Source organism: Engystomops pustulosus, chromosome 7 (assembly GCF_040894005.1).
Source record: "Engystomops pustulosus chromosome 7, aEngPut4.maternal, whole genome shotgun sequence".
Classification (NCBI taxonomy): domain Eukaryota; kingdom Metazoa; phylum Chordata; class Amphibia; order Anura; family Leptodactylidae; genus Engystomops; species Engystomops pustulosus.
This window is the reverse complement of record NC_092417.1, coordinates 171,402,255-171,424,211: the sequence shown is the minus strand read 5'-3', so window position 1 is coordinate 171,424,211 and position 21,957 is coordinate 171,402,255. Positions and strand designations below refer to the sequence as shown.

The window sequence follows — 21,957 nt, the reverse complement described above, 5'->3', positions numbered from 1 at the left end:
CTAAATATGTGGCAGAGCAGGGAGTTGTTTAAATTGCCGCATTAGCACTTTGCGAAAAATATGTGGGTTTTGGATGTAGTTTGGGCACTCGGCGTCAAAAAGGTTTGCCATCACTGCTTTAGGGTGATGGCACACTTGGCATTTGAATGCGTTTTTGGCCCGTTTTTAAGCAGTCGGTCAAAAACCGCATGCGTTTTTGACCAGTTTGAATTAAGATAATTGGTCAAACCTGTCAAAAACGGATGCGAGCCAAAAACGCGTTCAAAACACCACGTGTGCCATCACCCTTAGCAGACCTGCAAGTACGTCAGAAACGCACCCCTTCACCAGGAGAAGGAACGAAGACATCTGACTCTTCATGCCTAATAACATTTTATTTTTCATTTTATTTTATGGCTGGAGGGTCTCCTTTTTTGTGCGCACTAGTGGATTTGGACGCTTTTTTTTGTGCCTATTACACCTGAAATTTTTTCTTGTGTTGTGCCTGATTTATCTTAGGAATCCAAATGTTGGCGTTTGAAAAAATTCACATTTAAAATTAATAAATTATACTAATTGCTTTATTTGAGATGAGCCACCCCGTAGTTTCAGTTCGGCGTTCAGGCTCAGTCGCGCCACCTGTAAGATTGGTGCCGGAAAATTGATGCCCCTTGCTACTAGCCATGGTCATGATGTCCGGGTTGTGTGACTGAAACTACGGACGTTTCTATGCAAAAAACCTTCACACTCCTGCTGGCATAGGGCAAATATTACAATGGGTAGCTCAAAAATTATTGGCTTTTTCAACAAAATGCCAAAAATACCACCCCCTGAAACGCCAGATTTAACACTCTCCAATATAAATCAAGCAAGCTCAAACCCCCTCTTCCCCCCCTCCAAAAAAAAAGTCAGGCACAAATTTCCGGACTATATTAATTGACCTTCACTGTGTCTCTGGGATCACATGATTTTCAAGTTTCACTTCCTTGTTACAGTGATGTGTCCCAAGTACCCAGTTCTCTGTCTTTTGATGCAAAGTTCGCTCTTTTTCGCTTCAAAAACCAGAAAATCTGCCATTATTCCGGGTTCACACGTGAGGCAGTGACAATAGATTGGGCACTGCAAAATTTAGCAGCAAACATACGGTACATCCGGGGACCACATGGAAAGGTGGGAACTCAATCACAGTGCGGTACTGCATAGCATCCATTGTTTCTGTGATGCCTGTAGGGTCCCAGAGCCATGGGTGCTTAACCTGCCAGTAGGGGTCCCTGCAGGCGCTGTGTTGTGGAGGTGACAGAGGACGCCATGTGATGCTGCACCCATTAGTGTAGGGACCCACTACTACGAGGTCACCATGACATGGTTAGTTTCTTATGAAATTTGACCAAAATATAACTAAGAACCTCAAATTCAATTTATGAATGTAGCCTAACAGGAATAGATCAATGTATCATGTGTAGATGTTCGGTCCGGTTCTTTCTCTCCAAATGGTGACACATTACACAGCATAATTTTTACTCTTAATGGGGTTAGTCCAAGTTGCAGATATAGTAACTGTTCGGTGGGCATCCATCCACTATGGTCATCAGTATTGCCAAGAACCAGTTCCTGAAACAGAACCAGTGCTGCTCCATTTGCTCTGCCGATGGGTGGGGGGCAGCATTTCGGCACCACCTCATCAGCAGTATATTAGGTCCAAAGGCTCGCACGTGCTCCCATGGCTGTGGTTTCCACAGATCTGTGTGTGATCCGACTGCCGAGCCACAAAGCCCACAGCAGGTTCAATTCCTGCTTATGTTTTGAGGCCTGGACAATCTTTTTTTTATTGTTATGGGCATGACACCAAACCTTAAAGGAAATCTACCACCAGGATAAAGAATTGTAAACCAGGCACACTGACATACTGGTGACTGCCCCCTTAGCAGGTTCATCTTTTCTTTTAGCTTCTTAGGACCTTGTTTTTACAATAAAAAGGTTTCACAAATTATGCAAATGAGCCTCCGGGGCTCCAAGCTCCATTGGCATCTATAGAGTCTGGAGCCCCGAAGGCTCATCTGCATAATTTTTAAAACCTCTTTTTCTTAAAAACAAAGTCATACGAAGCTACAAGAAGAGCAGCTTCTGCCGGAGTGGGCACACACCAGTATGTCAGTGTGCTTGGTTTACAATCCTTCATCCTGGTGGTAGATTTCCTTTAAGGATACATGTGGCACTGACTTGACTAACCCTTCTTGTAATATAATTCAATGTTGCAACAAGTGATTGGAGGGGGAACACATTTATTGGTACATACGCGGCAAATGATTCCATTCACTGAATGAAATGTTCCACCCTTTGTACATAATCCGCATTTACAAAAATGAATATAGAAAAATCATTGTTATCAGTATACAAGCACATCGATTAAAAATACAGCTAAATGTTACCGCAGTGATCAACCTTCTACATTGTGTTGTGTACATTGTTTCAAGATCTCTGCTTGCTGTCAGTGATTTGTAACATTTTAACAGCCAGTGGCTGTATTAATCCTACACATAGCTGAAGTTTGTTGCAATGTATCTGTACTGAGAAGAGCCATCAGCCAGAAAAACAATGTGCTTAAAGGGGTTGTCCAGTCTCAGGTAAAAGGCTGGGAATGGCCTAAATGCAGCATTATTTGACCTCTGCAGGTTGCAATGGCATCACATGACCACTGCAGCCAATCACTGGCCAAATCAGAAAATCCAAGTCAACCTGTGAGGTCATGTAGATATGTGCCAAAGTCCTATATGCATATATTTTCGAAAATAGGACAACCCCTTTAGGGAAGACTGCCTAAATTGTAACAAAGCAAACAACTTTGCTTTATAATCACTCACAGCAGACCTTTATTATTAAAAATGGTAGAAAGACTTTAAAGTGACTACCTAGTATTTACAGGAGCACTTAAAGGGATTTGATAGTTTGGAAAACCCATCTCTAAATACTGTTTTAGAGAAATAAGGGTTATTATGGGCCCTCGACACCCCTACTATGGCTTTTTTTTGGTAATGAGTTGTTACAAAAAGCACCTTTCCCTCTAAAGGACTCAACATTACACAGACAAGACATTGGGACACATTTACTAAGGGTCCGAAACATGGTTTTCCGCCGGGTTTTACAAATTTTTCCGATTTGCATCGAATTGCCCCGGGATTTTGGCGCACACGATTGGATTTCACGCAACAGAAATCGGGGGGCATGGCCATCGGAAAACCCGACGGATTCGGGAAAAACCGTGGAATTAAAAAAAAAATTTGTGTTGCAAAAATAGCACTCACATACACCGAGACGGAGAAGGTGAATTCCGGCGGACTTAAGCGCAGCAGCGACACCTTGTGGACATCGGGCGCACGACCTTAGTGAATCCCGGCAGAACCCGAATCAGCGTCGGAGAACGCGCCGCTGGATCGCGACTGGACCGGGTAAGTAAATCTGCCCCATTGAGGTGTATGGACATGGTGTAATACCTCCCCCTCTCCTGTTAGGGCACTGCAGGGAGGCTGAATACTTATAGACAGGTTTCCTCTGAGCATGAGGATCAGCTTATGTCCAAGGGACCCTATTCCAAAGTATGGATTGTCCTAAGCAGAGAACCCCTTAAAGACCCAGCCACATGTAATGCAGAACCTCGCTCACATGCACCGACTCCAGGGCAAAGCCACTGCCTAATTTTTTTGCATACATTTAAGTCGTGAAGAATTGTAGATTTAGCCATAGATCCGGGCAATCTGTTGTATCTGACCCCACAGTCAGGCTCAGGCGCTTAGTGACATGTAGCAGCTCAGGATACATCGGGCTTGTAGCACTTAGTGTATATAGCAGACGATTAACCCCGTCCCTTGTTCATGTGCTAAAATCATATGGGAAAGCGACTCTGCACTGCAGAGGTTACACACAATGGAGAGGAGTCCGGCTCCGCAGGTCATAGGTCACAGGCTCAGCTGCTGCTGCAGGTCAGAGATAGAGGCGGCACTTTTATGTAAGGCGTCAGATACACGATCTTCATGTTGTAGGATCTGGGGGTTCCCGAGTACCCCACCATCTCCCAGGAGGCAGGGCACGCTCAGAAACACTTCATTTTGGATGTTGAAGAAACCCTGAAAAAAAGAACGGAAATTCCAGAGGTTAAATGGGTCGTCTACTTTATTGTTTGTGAAATTTAAAGTTATACAATTTTCCAATATACTTTCTGCACCTGTGTGACATCACATGACCAGGGATATACTGAGTCGTGCACCTGTGTGACATCACATGACCAGGGATATAATGAGCCATGCACCTGTGTGCTATCACATGACCAGGGGTAGAACAATCCGCGCACCCGTGTGACATCACATGACCAGGGATACAATTATCCGTGCACCTGTGTGACATCACATGACCAGAGATATAACGAGTTGTGCACCTGTGTGACATCACATGACCAGGGGTAGAATGAGCCATGCACCCGTGTGACATCAGATGACCAGGGATACAATTATCCGTGCACCTGTGTGACATTACATGACCAGGGATATAACAAGCCGTGCACCTGTGTGATATCACGTGACCAAGGATATAATGAGCCATGCGCCTGTGTGACATCACATGACCAGGGATATAACGAGTTGTGCACCAGTGTGACATCACATGACCAGGGGTAGAACGAGCCATGCACCTGTGTGACATCACATGACCAGGGATACAATTATCCGTGCACCTGTGTGACATCACATGACCAGGGATATAATGAGCCATGCACCTGTGTGACATAACATGACCAGGGATATAACAAGCTGTTCACCCGTGTGACATCACATGATCAGGGATAGAACAAGCCGTGCCACTGTGTGATATCACATGACCAGGAATATAATAACCATGGACAGATTTCTATCCACAGAAAGTAAACAATAAAGCTTCCCATAGGATGACAGCAAGCAGAGATCTAGAAAACAGTGAGGAATTGATACAGAAAGTATATTGGAAAGTTTCAGAATTACACTAATTATTTGCTGAAAGTGGAACCCCCCCTTTAATGGATAACGGTTGTAGGTCGAGTTACTCCCAAATATCCCTATGTATGTAGTAAGACACATGTGTACGTGAATATACTGAATTACAGTGGGTATTCTACAATTTAAAAAGTTATCTTTCAGTGTTGTAATCTGGAACCATTTTTAATATCTCTGGTGTCTGTCAGTGAATGGGGATACTCTTGTTTATATCTTGAGGCTGATATCTCTTTGTTCAAAAAGGTACAAGTCATGTAATAAAACTGTGATACATTTCTTTAAGAAGGGGTTTTCTAAACTAAACGTCCACATTAAAGGGAACCTGTCCCCAGGGACCTCATTTTCTCTAAAGACAGATTGCAGAAGCCCTTTACACCTGCAGTGCAAATATTTTCTAAGCATTTGCATTGCAATATACAGGCAGTTCCCGGGTTTCGTATAAGAGAGGTTCCATAGGTTTGTTCTTAAGTTGAATTTGTATGCAAGTTGAAACTGACAAATGTTGTTTATTGCCCCAGTGACATTTGTAGTTTCCAAATGTTTTGCTGTAATGGGACCAAAGATTATCAATAAAACTTCATTACAGACATCTCACAGCTGATGATTGCAGCCTAGGACTATAGTAAGGTATCCAGAGACTTCACCAAAGATAACAAAATGTGACTTGTCTGTTACTCACTCCTCAGATCTTTGCCCCCACCTTTGTGCTCCTGTACCGTTCCTCCTCTTGCTCCTTCTCAGAGGTCACAGCCTGATAAGCCTGGCATCAGTGGGGGGGACAAGCTGTACAGGAGCACAAAGATGGAGGCAGCCTGCAGCTCAGACAAGTCACATGTTGTTTTTTGAAGTGCATGCAAACCAAAGTCCAGCCCCTGTGACTACCCCAGGATTTTGTCAGGATGCAAGAGTAAGTTATAACACACAATTATACTGTAATGCAAATTTTTAGAAAAGGCAGAAAGGCATTTTTGCAATGCAGGTGTAATGGGCTTTTACAATCTGGTCTTTTGTGAAAATGAGGTCCCTGGTGACAGGTTCCCTTTAAAGGACATCTACCAGAATGAAGGATAGTAAACCAAGCACACTGATATACTGATGAGGAGTGCCCCCTCTGGCATGATCCACTTTCCTTCAAGCTTCATATGCCCTGGTTTTTAAGAATAAAAGGCTTTTAAAAATATGCAAATGAGCCTTAGCGGCTCTAGTCATTATTATAACCTATGGAGCCTGGAGCCCCCAAGCTCATTTGCATAATTCTTTTACAAATAAAAAACAGGGAACAAGGATTGAAAAAAAGAGCAGATCCTGCCAGAGGAGGCACACACCAGTATGTCAGTGTTCTGGGTTTACAATCCTTCATCCTGGTAGTAGATGTCCTTTACAGGGGATGTCTGTTGGCTAAAAACATGGCTGCTTTCTTCCAAAAACCATGGTTAGTGGGTGGTATTGAAAATAGCCCTGGATGTACACACATGAAAAATTATCAGTTTAAATTGTTGTAGGTGAGAAAATACAACCTTTCTTTGTTCCTTTAAATTCTACTCACATGGTTTGCATTCTTTACTTAAGATATGACATTACCTTCGCAAACGAAGAAACGGAATGAATCTTCTTCTTATTTTGCACAATGGTGTCTGTGAGGTCAGCTACAGAAAGCCCGATAGACCATGACCTCTGACCTTTGCCTTTCATGACCTCCATAGCTCTGTGTAGTTAAAAAAGACATACATAAATGACTTAAGTAACAAACACACATATATAATACTATATCATATAATATGTAATACTTTTACTATATACTGCATCTACCAATAGGTCCCTCTACACATCGTGTTACACTTACTTGTTTGTTAGCTGTTCCTGGAAGAGTTTGGGGTATATTTTGGTAGCTTTGTGATTATTTGCAGATTCTGGGTCGCTCCAAGCTGCCACTGTAATATACAAATTAATAATATTCAATATATGATACCAAAGACTTGATTTGTATTCCATCACAGGAAACCGATTTTCGTTATGCACAGTCAGACACCCCCATACTGCAATGGTTTGTTCCATAACCTTGCAGACAGCTAGGGGGAACAGACCACTGCACAAAGACAATGGGGGTTCCTACTACACTAGAAATTGTTTGGGAAGTCAAATACATTTGTAACAGATATATATATATATATATATATATATATATATATATATTATATATATATATATATATATTATAGAAGACACTAAAATCTTCAATTATTCCTTTATCTTGCCTTTGTCTGCTCCTTGCTCCCCAATAATCCAGCCCGACTGCGACTCCTCGGAAGAACTGGCCAAAGTTTTAACAATCTGCTGAAACCGCGCAGAGTCCAAGTTACAGCCGATACCTATGACCTGTCTGTGGGGGAGTCCACTCAGTTTCCAGGCCACGTAGGTCATTATCTCCACTGCAAGGTGAAATATTAATATAGTGAATATGGAGAACGGCAGGGAATGTATATGTGTGTATATATCTCTATTTATTTATACATATATATAGGAAAAATGGCAGTTTTCACAATGAAAAAAAAGATCAAAAATGGCGACACTCACTATAATGGGGTCTTACCTGGCTGGGAAGCAACTACCAGGACGCTATTGGGACAGTAATAGGACACGGCTGGTATAAATCCACGTAGCAGATCTACATTACTCTGTAAGACCTCCAGGTAGGACTGAGCGTTACTCCAGGAGTTCACGGTTATGACTATGACTTTTGAATCGGCAACAGAAGACACATCTAAAATCAAAAGACAGCAAAGTAAAACACAATTCTGTCTTAAAGGGAACCTGTCAGCAAGTCTGACAATACAGATTGACGCCAGTGTTATGTACTGTCCTGGGAGAGATGTGAAATTAGATCTTTGTGTATGTTGTTAGTAGCAGCAGGACTGTGATATATGGATTTATATTCCAGGATTGTAACTTCTTCAAGTGCACTGGGGTGGGGTTGGGGAGTCCTCACACTGCTGTGCTCTGTGCTCTCTGCTGCCAGTGTTGGGTATTGTCCCTATGCAGATGGGTAATCAGACCTTTGTGTATGTGATTAGTAGCAGCAGGACTGTGATATATGGATTTATATTCCAGGATTGTAGCTTCTCACAGTTCTGCTGCTACTAACAACAAAGGTCTGACTACGCATTTCTCCAGGGACAAACCCAAACACTTTTTGCAGTCTGTATGTTCAAACCCGCTAACAGATTCCCTTTCATAAAGGGTTCTTCCCTTACCTGTAGTGACTTCCACATTAGGAACGGGAAAAAGTTCCAGGTCTGTGGCTCCGCCCCCTTTTGATCCGCCATCACTGACGTCAAGAAGAACAAGCTTGTCTGCCGATCTCTGGACAGAAAACGTATTTTGTGAGAAAATCCTATACTTCACACTTATCTATCCATATCACTCTAAGGGGGCGGCCATTACCTTTGCTGATATAGCCAATAGACAAGCCAGCGCCAAATCTCCTCCTCCAATCACGGTGACTTTACAGCCACTTTTTGCAGTGACGTCTACGTTGGACACACCTGTGGGTGCAATGACAAGGTGTTATATAGGGGGCAGAGTGTGCAAGTCTCTACGGTCTATATAGAGGATCCTCCATATACACTTACCATCCGTGACCTTGGAGATGAAAGAGAGGAGCTCCTTCTGTCTGGCGGCTTCTGCAGCCGAGAGGGAATACAGCGGGAGCTCATCCTCAAATGTCACCGCCATTTCTTTGATCAGGCCGAGGATTGTAGACTTGGGCTGTGAGAGGCCGAACGTTACAAGACGGCAGCGATAGAGTTAAAATTCTATCATAATTTTTAAATTTTTAAAATTGAGAAATAATAATAAAATCTCCATCCTCTGCTTGCTGTCAGTGACTAGAACCATTCCTGCTTACTTAAAGTACCAAGTGTGAATTTATTCTAAGATGAATAGATTCTGTCTAGCTCAGAGAATTGCTGAGACTACACAATAGTAACAGCTGTGAGATATATTGAGTCTGTATCAATTTTCAGGCTCTCAATGAAAACAGGAGAGTCCCATGTTCCGATAGATAGATAGATAGATAGATAGATAGATAGATGATAGATAGGAGATATATAGATATTAGATAGATAGATATGAGATAGATAGATAGATAGATAGGTATTTTATGAACCCAAGTGAGACGTTTCAGATCCTTTTCAGGTCACTATTTCTTCATTGCTGCAGGTATTTGGGTGACATGTGTGACTATCCTTCCCCATTGCTGTAATATTACAGTCACAGGAGACGTCTTGTGTACATGATATTCCTGGCTGCCATTGCCTTCCATCATCTGAGTCACAACTAGACGCCCCGGTCCGGTGAGATAATAATATTGTATTACGAGTCTCGTGGTCACATGACTTGTATCGCTGAGCACGAGGAGAGACATGAGGAAATGGCCAGCGGTGACATCGCCAGCACATGACATTCCCCGTAGCAACCAATGACATCGCCACTCTCATATTTTACAGGCCCTGTACAAAGTGAAAGCAGTGACCCAATTGGTCTCCCCACAGCATTTGTATCCTAATCTATAGGATATCCCCATAACAATGCGGTATGACTATGTATATGGGATATAGTTGTTGTACTTACATGGCTCCAGTTCTGGAGGTACGGCAGATAGATCCGGCCATGACTATCTATGTGCTTCCCGACCCGAATCCCCATGTTCTGTGTTGGTTTCAGAAAACAGAGCGGAGGAGCAAAAGGGTGCGAATCCAGGAGCCACAGGCAAACCGGGATGTTATAGGAGTTACCTGGAAGACATAATGTTCAGCGTGTCATTACCCTGTACCCCAAGTGTCAGCGTGTCCCTGTCCTGTCCCCCAAGTGTCAGCGTGTCCCTGTCCTGTCCCCCCAAGTGTCAGCGTGTCCCTGTCCTGTCCCCCCAAGTGTCAGCGTGTCCCTGTCCTGACCCCCCAAGTGTCAGCGTGTCCCTGTCCTGACCCCCAAGTGTCAGCGTGTCCCTGTCCTGTCCCCCAAGTGTCAGCGTGTCCCTGTCCTGACCCCCAAGTGTCAGCCTGTCCCTGTCCTGTCCCCCCAAGTGTCAGCGTGTCCCCGTCCTGTCCCCCAAGTGTCAGCGTGTCCCCGTCCTGTACCCCAAGTGTCAGCGTGTCCCTGTCCTGACCCCCAAGTGTCAGCGTGTCCCTGTCCTTTCCCCCCAAGTGTCAGCATGTCCCTATCCTGTCCCCCAAGTGTCAGCGTGTCCCTGTCCTGTACCCCAAGTGTCAGCGTGTCCCTGTCCTGTACCCCAAGTGTCAGCGTGTCCCTGTCCTGTACCCCAAGTGTCAGCGTGCCCCTGCCCTGTCCCCCAAGTGTCAGCGTGTCCCTGTCCTGTCCCCCCAAGTGTCAGCGTGTCCCTGTCCTGTACCCCAAGTGTCAGCGTGTCCCTGTCCTGTCCCCCCAAGTGTCAGCGTGTCCCTGTCCCCCCAAGTGTCAGCGTGTCCCTGTCCTGTCCCCCAAGTGTCAGCGTGTCCCTGTCTTGTCCTCCAAGTGTCAGCGTGTCCCTGTCCTGTCCCCCAAGTGTCAGCGTGTCCCTGTCCCCCAAGTGTCAGCGTGTCCCTGTCCTGTCCCCCAAGTGTCAGCGTGTCCCTGTCCTTTCCCCCAAGTGTCAGTGTGTCCCTGTCCCCCAAGTGTCAGCGTGTCCCTGTCCTGTCCCCCAAGTGTCAGCATGTCCCTGTCCTGTCCCCCCAAGTGTCAGCGTGTCCCTGTCCTGTACCCCCAAGTGTCAGCATGTCCCTGTCCTGTCCCCCCAAGTGTCAGCGTGTCCCTGTCCTGTCCCCCAAGTGTCAGCGTGTCCCTGTCCTGCACCCCCCTAGTGTCAGCGTGTCCCTGTCCTGTCCCCCAAGTGTCAGCGTGTCCCTGTCCTGCACCCCCCTAGTGTCAGAGTGTCCCTGTCCTGTCCCCCAAGTGTCGGCGTGTCCCTGTCTTGTCCCCCAAGTGTCAGCGAGTCCCAGTCCTGTCCCCCAAGTGTCAGCGTGTCCCTGTCCCCCAAGTGTCAGCGTGTCCCTGTCCTGTCCCCCAAGTGTCAGCGTGTCCCTGTCCTGACCCCCAAGTGTCAGCGTGTCCCTGTCCTGTCCCCCAAGTGTCAGAGTGTCCCTGTCCTGTCCCCCAAGTGTCGGCGTGTCCCTGTCCTGTCCCCCAAGTGTCAGCGAGTCCCTGTCCTGTCACCCAAGTGTCAGCGTGTCCCTGTCCCCCAAGTGTCAGCATGTACCTGTCCTGTCCCCCAAGTGTCAGCGTGTCCCTGTCCTGACCCCCAAGTGTCAGCGTGTCCCTGTCCTTTCCCCCCAAGTGTCAGCGTGTCCCTGTCCTTTCCCCCCAAGTGTCAGCGTGTCCCTGTCCTGTCCCCCAAGTGTCAGCGTGTCCCTGTACTGTACCCCAAGTGTCAGCGTGTCCCTGTCCTGTACCCCAAGTGTCAGCGTGTCCCTGTCCTGTACCCCAAGTGTCAGCGTGTCCCTGTCCTGTACCCCAAGTGTCAGCGTGTCCCTGTCTTGTCCTCCAAGTGTCAGCGTGTCCCTGTCCTGTCCCCCAAGTGTCAGCGTGTCCCTGTCCCCCAAGTGTCAGCGTGTCCCTGTCCTGTCCCCCAAGTGTCAGCATGTCCCTGTCCTGTCCCCCCAAGTGTCAGCGTGTCCCTGTCCTGTCCCCCAAGTGTCAGCGAGTCCCTGTCCTGTCCCCCAAGTGTCAGCGAGTCCCTGTCCTGTCCCCCAAGTGTCAGCATGTCCCTGTCCTGTACCCCAAGTGTCAGCGTGTCCCTGTCCTGTCCCCCAAGTGTCAGCGTGTCCCTGTCCTGTCCCCCAAGTGTCAGCGTGTCCCTGTCCTGTACCCCCAAGTGTCAGCGTGTCCCTGTCCTGTACCCCCAAGTGTCAGCGTGTCCCTGTCCTGTACCCCAAGTGTCAGCGTGTCCCTGTCCTGTCCCCCAAGTGTCAGCATGTCCCTGTCCTGTCTCCCAAGTGTCAGCGTGTCCCTGTCCTGTCTCCCAAGTGTCAGCGTGTCTCTGTCCTGTACCCCAAGTGTCAGCGTGTCCCTGTCCTGTCCCCCAAGTGTCAGCGTGTCCCTGTCCTGTCCCCCAAGTGTCAGCGTGTCCCTGTCCTGTCCCCCAAGTGTCAGCGTGTCCCTGTCCTGTACCCCCAAGTGTCAGCGTGTCCCTGTCCTGTACCCCCAAGTGTCAGCGTGTCCCTGTCCTGTACCCCAAGTGTCAGCGTGTCCCTGTCCTGTCCCCCCAAGTGTCAGCGTGTCCCTGTCCTGTCCCCCCAAGTGTCAGCGTGTCCCTGTCCTGTCCCCCCAAGTGTCAGCGTGTCCCCGTCCTGTCCCCCCAAGTGTCAGCGTGTCCCTGTCCTGTCTCCCAAGTGTCAGCGTGTCCCTGTCCTGTACCCCAAGTGTCAGCATGTCCCTGTCCTGTCCCCCAAGTGTCAGCCTGTCCATGTCCTGTCCCCCAAGTGTCAGCATGTCCCTGTCCTGTCCCCCAAGTGTCAGCATGTCCCTGTCCTGTCCCCCCAAGTGTCAGCATGTCCCTGTCCTGTCCCCCAAGTGTCAGCATGTCCCTGTCCTGTCCCCCCAAGTGTCAGCCTGTCCATGTCCTGTCCCCCAAGTGTCAGCATGTCCCTGTCCTGTCCCCCAAGTGTCAGCATGTCCCTGTCCTGTCCCCCCAAGTGTCAGTGTGTCCCTGTCCTGTACCCCCAAGTGTCAGCGTGTCCCTGTCCTGTCCCCCAAGTGTCAGCGTGTCCCTGTCCTGCACCCCCCTAGTGTCAGAGTGTCCCTGTCCTGTCCCCCAAGTGTCGGCGTGTCCCTGTCCTGTCCCCCAAGTGTCAGCGAGTCCCTGTCCTGTCCCCCAAGTGTCAGCGAGTCCCTGTCCTGTCCCCCAAGTGTCAGCGTGTCCCTGTCCTGTACCCCAAGTGTCAGCGTGTCCCTGTCCTGTCCCCCAAGTGTCAGCGTGTCCCTGTCCTGTCCCCCAAGTGTCAGCGTGTCCCTGTCCTGTCCCCCAAGTGTCAGTGTGTCCCTGTCCTGTACCCCAAGTGTCAGCGTGTCCCTGTCCTGTCCCCCAAGTGTCAGCATGTCCCTGTCCTGTCCCCCAAGTGTCAGCATGTCCCTGTCCTGTCTCCCAAGTGTCAGCGTGTCTCTGTCCTGTACCCCAAGTGTCAGCGTGTCCCTGTCCTGTCCCCCAAGTGTCAGCGTGTCCCTGTCCTGTCCCCCAAGTGTCAGCGTGTCCCTGTCCTGTACCCCAAGTGTCAGCGTGTCCCTGTCCTGTCCCCCAAGTGTCAGCATGTCCCTGTCCTGTCCCCCAAGTGTCAGCATGTCCCTGTCCTGTCTCCCAAGTGTCAGCATGTCCCTGTCCTGTCCCCCAAGTGTCAGCGTGTCCCTGTCCTGTACCCCCAAGTGTCAGCGTGTCCCTGTCCTGTACCCCCAAGTGTCAGCGTGTCCCTGTCCTGTACCCCAAGTGTCAGCGTGTCCCTGTCCTGTACCCCAAGTGTCAGCGTGTACCTGTCCTGTCCCCCAAGTGTCAGAAGGTCATTACCCTGGAACTTCATGGGAACTGTTCCTGAAAGATTCAACAAATCTTTCTGGGATCCATCTTTAAACGCTAAAAATATAAAAACAAAACATAAACATCTTTACTGTTTATAATGTAAGACAGTGATCGTCATCAGAGAAGTAGCAGTAAGGATGGGGGTTGTAGTGCTCTCTGGATGAATGAAATACTGAAGAAGTAATATATACTGCAACATAGAGATAAACCCACCCATCGCCGTCCATACATTATATACCTGGTCCCAGGCTCCCGGCATACATCAGCCTGCAGGATAGCAGTGTAATACACAGGACTATGATGTTACTCGCAGTATTATATAGACACCTGATTGCAGTATAATATCTTATATGACTTACTGTAGGTGTCTATGGAATAGAGGAAGGAGGGGAAGGCGCGGTGTATGTCCTTCAGCTCTTCTATCGTCAGGTCTCGAAATTTATACTGGGAGAGAAAGCAGAGAAATGTGCAGTAAAGTACTAGTTATATCGGTATAGTACTAGTTATATCGCTATAGTACTAGTTATATCTGTATAGTACTAGTTATATCTGTATAGTACTAGTTATCTGTACAGTACCAGGTATATGATGTAGTTAGTAGCAGTTATGTGACTAGTTTTGGAGATCAGTATAGTAACAGTTGTTACCGTATATAGGAATATTTTAGCACCATATAAACAAAGCGTATTATGGTACAGTACTAGTTAAGTGATGTAGGTAGGTATTACTATAATACAAGAAATAGGATTTAGGTATCAGAATAGTACAAGTTATATAACCTGGGCATCAGTATAGGACTAGTTAAGTGATGTAGGTACCAGTATAGGACTAGTTGTATGACCTTGGTATCAGTATAGGACTAGTTATGTGATGTAGGTATCAGTATAGGACTAGTTGTATGACCTAGGTATCAGTATAGGACTAGTTATGTGATGTAGGTATCAGTATAGGACTAGTTGTATGACCTAGGGATCAGTATAGGACTAGTTATGTGATGTAGGGATCAGTATAGGACTAGTTATGTGATGTAGGGATCAGTATAGGACTAGTTATGTGATGTAGGGATCAGTATAGGACTAGTTATGTGATGTAGTTATCAGTATAATAAAAGTTATATGACCTAGGTATCAGTATAGGACTAGTTGTATGACCTAGGTATCAGTATAGGACTAGTTATGTGATGTAGGGATCAGTATAATGAAAGTTATATGACCTAGGTATCAGTTAGGTATATGAAGCACAGTATTGGTATCAGTATCAGTCTTGTACAGGTGACTCAGGTATCAGACAAGTACTAGTTATACAGAGTCATGTGATGCTGGTTTGTATCCAGGACTAGTTTGTTACATACAGTTGTGGTACTGGTGATACACTACTGGTACTGGTCCGGTACCAGTTAGTTAGGAGTAGCAGTCACGTGATGCTCGTATCGGTCCAGTACTAATTGCATACAGTAGAGGTAGTGATACACTACTGGTCCTGGTCCGGTATCAGTTAGATAGGTGCAGGTGTATCAGTCCAGTACTAGTTCCATATAGTTGTGGTAGTGATACAACACTGGTACTTGTCTGGTATCAGTCACTTAATGTGTAGTCACGTGATGCTGGTATCAGTCCGGTAATAGTTGTAGCAGTGATACAATACTGGTCCTGGTCCGGTACCAGTTAGTTAGGAGTAGCAGTCATGTGATGCTGGTATCAGTCCGGTACCAGTTAGTTACATGGAGCTGTGGTGGTCACGTGATGCTGGTATCGGTCCGGTCTGTGCTATAATATCATGTCTCACCTTCCCGAGCCGCTGCCTCATCACCTCCGCACTGAACTCCATGTCTCCCGGGTCCCGGCTCCTCTTCCTGCTTCCTCTACAGAACCCGGGACACCCGGGGGGAGGAGCCACCCGCAGCACGACACGCCCGATCCGGGTCACCGCCCGCCCACTGCAATGTATGAGAAAGTACAAGTACTGCCCCAGAGACAGGTAATCACTGTATACACCTCATACACTGCCCCCAGACCTGTCCTCACACTGTATACACCTCATACACTGCCCCCCAGACCTGCCCTCACACTGTATACACCTCATACACTGCCCTCATACTGTATACACCTCATACACCGCCCCCAGACCTGCCCTCATACTGTATACACCTCATACACTGCCCTCATACTGTATACACCTCATACACCGCCCCCAGACCTGCCCTCACACTGTATACACCTCATACACTGCCCCCAGACCTGTCCTCATACTGTATACACCTCATACACTGCCCCCCAGACCTGTCCTCACACTGTATACACCTCATACACTGCCCCCAGACCTGTCCTCACACTGTATACACCTCATACACTGCCCTCATACTGTATACACCTCATACACTGTCCCCAGACCTGCCCTCATACTGTATACACCTCATACACTGCCCCCAGACCTGCCCTCATACTGTATACACCACATACACTGCCCCCAGACCTGTCCTCACAATGTATACACCTCATACACTGCCCCCAGACCTGCCCTCATACTGTATACACCTCATACACCGCCCCCAGACCTGTCCTCATACTGTATACACCTCATACACCGCCCCCAGACCTGTCCTCATACTGTATACACCTCATACACTGCCCTCATACTGTATACACCTCATGCACTGCCCCCAGACCTGTCCTCATACTGTATACACCTCATACACTGCCCCCAGACCTGTCCTCATACTGTATACACCTCATACACCGCCCCCAGACCTGCCCTCATACTGTACACACCTCATACACTGCCCCCAGACCTGCCCTCATACTGTATACACCTCATACACCGCCCCCAGACCTGTCCTCATACTGTATACACCTCATACACCGCCCCCAGACCTGTCCTCATACTGTATACACCTCATACACTGCCCCCAGACCTGTCCTCACACTGTATACACCTCATACACTGCCCCCATACTGTATACACCTCATACACTGCCCCCAGACCTGTCCTCATACTGTATACACCTCATACACTGCCCCCCAGACCTGCCCTCACACTGTATACACCTCATACACCGCCCCCAGACCTGTCCTCATACTGTATACACCTCATACACCGCCCCCAGACCTGCCCTCATACTGTATACACCTCATACACTGCCCCCCAGACCTGTCCTCATACTGTATACACCTCATACACTGCCCCCCAGACCTGTCCTCATACTGTATACACCTCATACACTGCCCCCCAGACCTGTCCTCATACTGTATACACCTCATACACTGCCCCCAGACCTGCCCTCATACTGTATACACCTCATACACTGCCCCCGGACCTGCCCTCATACTGTATACACCTCATACACTGCCCCCGGACCTGTCCTCACACTGTATACACCTCATACACTGCCCCCCAGACCTGTCCTCGTACTGTATACACCTCATACACTGCCCCAGAGACAGGTAATCACTGTATACACCTCATACACCGCCCCCGGACCTGTCCTCACACTGTATACACCTCATACACTGCCCCCAGACCTGTCCTCATACTGTATACACCTCATACACCGCCCCCAGACCTGTCCTCATACTGTATACACCTCATACACTGCCCCCAGACCTGTCCTCATACTGTATATACCTCATACACCGCCCCCAGACCTGTCCTCACACTGTATACACCTCATACACCGCCCCCAGACCTGTCCTCATACTGTATACACCTCATACACCGCCCCCAGACCTGTCCTCATACTGTATACACCTCATACACTGCCCCCAGACCTGTCCTCACACTGTATACACCTCATACACCGCCCCCAGACCTGTCCTCACACTGTATACACCTCATACACCGCCCCCCAGACCTGTCCTCACACTGTATACACCTCATACACTGCCCCCCAGACCTGTCCTCATACTGTATACACCTCATACACTGCCCCCCAGACCTGTCCTCATACTGTATACACCTCATACACCGCCCCCCAGACCTGTCCTCATACTGTATACACCTCATACACTGCCCCCCAGACCTGTCCTCATACTGTATACACCTCATACACCGCCCCCCAGACCTGTCCTCATACTGTATACACCTCATACACTGCCCCCCAGACCTGTCCTCATACTGTATACACCTCAAACACCGCCCCCCAGACCTGTCCTCATACTGTATACACCTCATACACTGCCCCCCAGACCTGTCCTCATACTGTATACACCTCATACACTGCCCCCCAGACCTGTCCTCACACTGTATACACCTCATACACCGCCCCCAGACCTGTCCTCACACTGTATACACCTCATACACCGCCCCCAGACCTGTCCTCACACTGTATACACCTCATACACCGCCCCCGGACCTGTCCTCATACTGTATACACCTCATACACTGCCCCCAGACCTGTCCTCATACTGTATACACCACATACACTGCCCCCAGACCTGTCCTCACACTGTATACACCTCATACACTGCCCCCAGACCTGTCCTCATACTGTATACACCTCATACACTGCCCCCAGACCTGTCCTCACACTGTATACACCTCATACACTGCCCCCAGACCTGTCCTCACACTGTATACACCTCATACACCGCCCCCAGACCTGTCCTCATACTGTATACACCTCATACACTGCCCCCAGACCTGTCCTCATACTGTATACACCTCATACACCGCCCCCGGACCTGCCCTCACACTGTATACACCTCATACACCGCCCCCAGACCTGTCCTCATACTGTATACACCTCATACACTGCCCCCAGACCTGTCCTCACACTGTATACACCTCATACACCGCCCCCAGACCTGTCCTCATACTGTATACACCTCATACACTGCCCCCAGACCTGTCCTCATACTGTATACACCTCATACACCGCCCCCGGACCTGCCCTCACACTGTATACACCTCATACACCGCCCCCAGACCTGTCCTCATACTGTATACACCTCATACACCGCCCCCAGACCTGTCCTCATACTGTATACACCTCATACACCGCCCCCGGACCTGTCCTCACACTGTATACACCTCATACACCGTCCCCAGACCTGTCCTCACACTGTATACACCTCATACACCGCCCCCAGACCTGTCCTCATACTGTATACACCTCATACACTGCCCCCAGACCTGTCCTCATACTGTATACACCTCATACACCGCCCCCGGACCTGCCCTCACACTGTATACACCTCATACACCGCCCCCGGACCTGCCCTCACACTGTATACACCTCATACACTGCCCCCAGACCTGTCCTCATACTGTATACACCTCATACACCGCCCCCCAGACCTGTCCTCATACTGTATACACCTCATACACTGCCCCCCAGACCTGTCCTCATACTGTATACACCTCATACACCGCCCCCAGACCTGTCCTCATACTGTATACACCTCATACACTGCCCCCAGACCTGTCCTCACACTGTATACACCTCATACACCGCCCCCAGACCTGTCCTCATACTGTATACACCTCATACACTGCCCCCAGACCTGTCCTCATACTGTATACACCTCATACACCGCCCCCGGACCTGCCCTCACACTGTATACACCTCATACACCGCCCCCAGACCTGTCCTCATACTGTATACACCTCATACACCGCCCCCAGACCTGTCCTCATACTGTATACACCTCATACACTGCCCCCAGACCTGTCCTCATACTGTATACACCTCATACACCGCCCCCATACTGTATACACCTCATACACTGCCCCCAGACCTGTCCTCATACTGTATACACCTCATACACTGCCCCCCAGACCTGTCCTCACACTGTATACACCTCATACACTGCCCCCCAGACCTGCCCTCATACTGTATACACCTCATACACCGCCCCCAGACCTGTCCTCACACTGTATACACCTCATACACTGCCCCCCAGACCTGCCCTCACACTGTATACACCTCATACACTGCCCCCAGACCTGTCCTCATACTGTATACACCTCATACACTGCCCCCAGACCTGTCCTCATACTGTATACACCTCATACACTGCCCCCAGACTGGTCCTCATACTGTATACACCTCATACACTGCCCCCAGACTGGTCCTCATACTGTATACACCTCATACACTGCCCCCATACTGTATACACCTCATACACCGCCCCCCAGACCTGTCCTCATACTGTATACACCTCATACACTGCCCCCCAGACCTGTCCTCACACTGTATACACCTCATACACCGCCCCCCAGACCTGTCCTCATACTGTATACACCTCATACACCGCCCCCAGACCTGTCCTCATACTGTATACACCTCATACACTGCCCCCCAGACCTGTCCTCACACTGTATACACCTCATACACCGCCCCCCAGACCTGTCCTCATACTGTATACACCTCATACACCGCCCCCAGACCTGTCCTCATACTGTATACACCTCATACACTGCCCCCCAGACCTGTCCTCATACTGTATACACCTCATACACTGCCCCCAGACCTGTCCTCATACTGTATACACCTCATACACCGCCCCCGGACCTGTCCTCATACTGTATACACCTCATACACTGCCCCCAGACCTGTCCTCACACTGTATACACCTCATACACCGCCCCCAGACCTGTCCTCATACTGTATACACCTCATACACTGCCCCCAGACCTGTCCTCATACTGTATACACCTCATACACCGCCCCCGGACCTGCCCTCACACTGTATACACCTCATACACCGCCCCCAGACCTGTCCTCATACTGTATACACCTCATACACTGCCCCCAGACCTGTCCTCATACTGTATACACCTCATACACCACCCCCAGACCTGTCCTCATACTGTATACACCTCATACACTGCCCCCAGACCTGTCCTCACACTGTATACACCTCATACACTGCCCCCATACTGTATACACCTCATACACCGCCCCCAGACCTGTCCTCACACTGTATACACCTCATACACCGCCCCCAGACCTGTCCTCATACTGTATACACCTCATACACCGCCCCCAGACCTGTCCTCATACTGTATATACCTCATACACTGCCCCCAGACTGGTCCTCATCCTGTATACACCTCATACACTGCCCCCGCACTGTATACACCTCATACACTGCCCTCCCCACACTGCAGTGAGATCTCTCTCCTCTCTACCAGCACCCCAACATGTAGGACTCAATGTGAGGGGGTAGAGAAAATACTTCATTTATCACAATATGGTTGTCTCTTTACATTTACATCATGTATTATAGTCCCTTGGCAGCAGAATAGTGAGTGCAGCTCTGGGTATAATACAGGATGTAACTCAGGATCAGTACAGGATAAGTAATGTCATGTATATACACAGTGACTGCACCAGCAGCAGAATAGTGAGTGCAGCTCTGATGTATAATACAGGATGTAACTCAGGATCAGTACAGGATAAGTAATGTCATGTATGTACACAGTGACTGCACCAGCAGCAGAATAGTGAGTGCAGCTCTGGAGTATAATACAGGATGTAACTCAGTACAGGATAAGTAATGTCATGTATGTACACAGTGACTGCACCAGCAGCAGAATAGTGAGTACAGCTCTGGAGTATAATACAGGATGTAACTCAGGATCAGTACAGGATAAGTAATGTCATGTATGTACACAGTGACTGCACCAGCCGCAGAATAGTGAGTGCAGCTCTGGAGAAGAATACAGGATGTAACTCAGGATCAGTACAGGATAAGTAATGTCATGTATGTACACAGTGACTGCACCAGCAGCAGAATAGTGAGTGCAGCTCTGGGGTATAATACAGGATGTAACTCAGGATCAGTACAGGATAAGTAATGTCATGTATGTACACAGTGACTGCACCAGCAGCAGAATAGTGAGTGCAGCTCTGGGGTATAATACAGAATGTAACTCAGGATCAGTACAGGATAAGTAATGTCATGTATGTACACAGTGACTGCACCAGCAGCAGAATAGTGAATGCAGCTCTGGAGTATAATACAGGATGTAACTCAGGATCAGTACAGGATAAGTAATGTCATGTGTGGACACAGTGACTGCACCAGCAGCAGAATAGTGAGTGCAGCTCTGGGGTATAATACAGGATGTAACTCAGGATCAGTACAGGATAAGTAATGTCATGTATGTACACAGTGACTGCACCAGCAGCAGAATAGTGAGTGCAGCTCTGGGGTATAATATAGGATGTAACTCAGGATCAGTACAGGATAAGTAATGTCATGTATGTACACAGTGACTGCACCAGCAGCAGAATAGTGAGTGCAGCTCTGGGGTATAATACAGGATGTAACTCAGGATCAGTACAGGATAAGTAATGTCATGTATGTACACAGTGACTGCACCAGCAGCAGAATAGTGAGTGCAGCTCTGGGGTATAATACAGGATGTAACTCAGGATCAGTACAGGATAAGTAATGT

The 21,957-nt window shown here is 48.5% G+C and overlaps 1 protein-coding gene across 3 annotated transcripts; it reads right to left on the bottom strand.

The window, feature by feature from the left end:
• Nucleotides 1-2,225: 2,225 nt before the first annotated feature.
• Nucleotides 2,226-15,497, bottom strand: UEVLD (UEV and lactate/malate dehyrogenase domains). 3 transcript variants are annotated; one of them, XM_072118956.1, is made up of 12 exons: nucleotides 15,343-15,497; nucleotides 13,917-14,001; nucleotides 13,546-13,611; nucleotides 9,627-9,790; nucleotides 8,627-8,762; nucleotides 8,439-8,539; nucleotides 8,249-8,357; nucleotides 7,588-7,758; nucleotides 7,253-7,426; nucleotides 6,841-6,928; nucleotides 6,579-6,702; nucleotides 2,227-4,100 (listed from the first exon to the last, which is right to left on the bottom strand). In XM_072118956.1, the coding sequence occupies exons 1-12, from the start codon at nucleotides 15,382-15,384 to the stop codon at nucleotides 3,933-3,935; spliced, it is 1,428 nt and encodes a 475-aa protein (XP_071975057.1). In that variant the 5' UTR covers nucleotides 15,385-15,497; the 3' UTR covers nucleotides 2,227-3,932. The 3 variants fall into 3 exon arrangements, with proteins under 3 accessions (XP_071975059.1, XP_071975057.1, XP_071975058.1); XM_072118958.1 differs by lacking the exons at nucleotides 9,627-9,790; nucleotides 13,546-13,611 and having other exon boundaries at nucleotides 2,226-4,100; nucleotides 15,343-15,366; XM_072118957.1 differs by lacking the exons at nucleotides 13,546-13,611; nucleotides 13,917-14,001 and having other exon boundaries at nucleotides 15,343-15,402.
• Nucleotides 15,498-21,957: the final 6,460 nt, after the last annotated feature.

Excerpts from the sequence above, each read along its gene's own strand:
- UEVLD (XM_072118956.1), bottom strand. The coding sequence starts at position 15,384 with ATGGAGTTCAGTGCGGAGGTGATGAGGCAGCGGCTCGGGAAG. Across the intron at positions 13,612-13,916 it reads CTATTCCATAGACACCTACA|CGTTTAAAGATGGATCCCAG; the intron begins GTAAGTCATATA and ends TTATATTTTTAG. Across the intron at positions 8,540-8,626 it reads CATCTCCAAGGTCACGGATG|GTGTGTCCAACGTAGACGTC; the intron begins GTAAGTGTATAT and ends TTGCACCCACAG.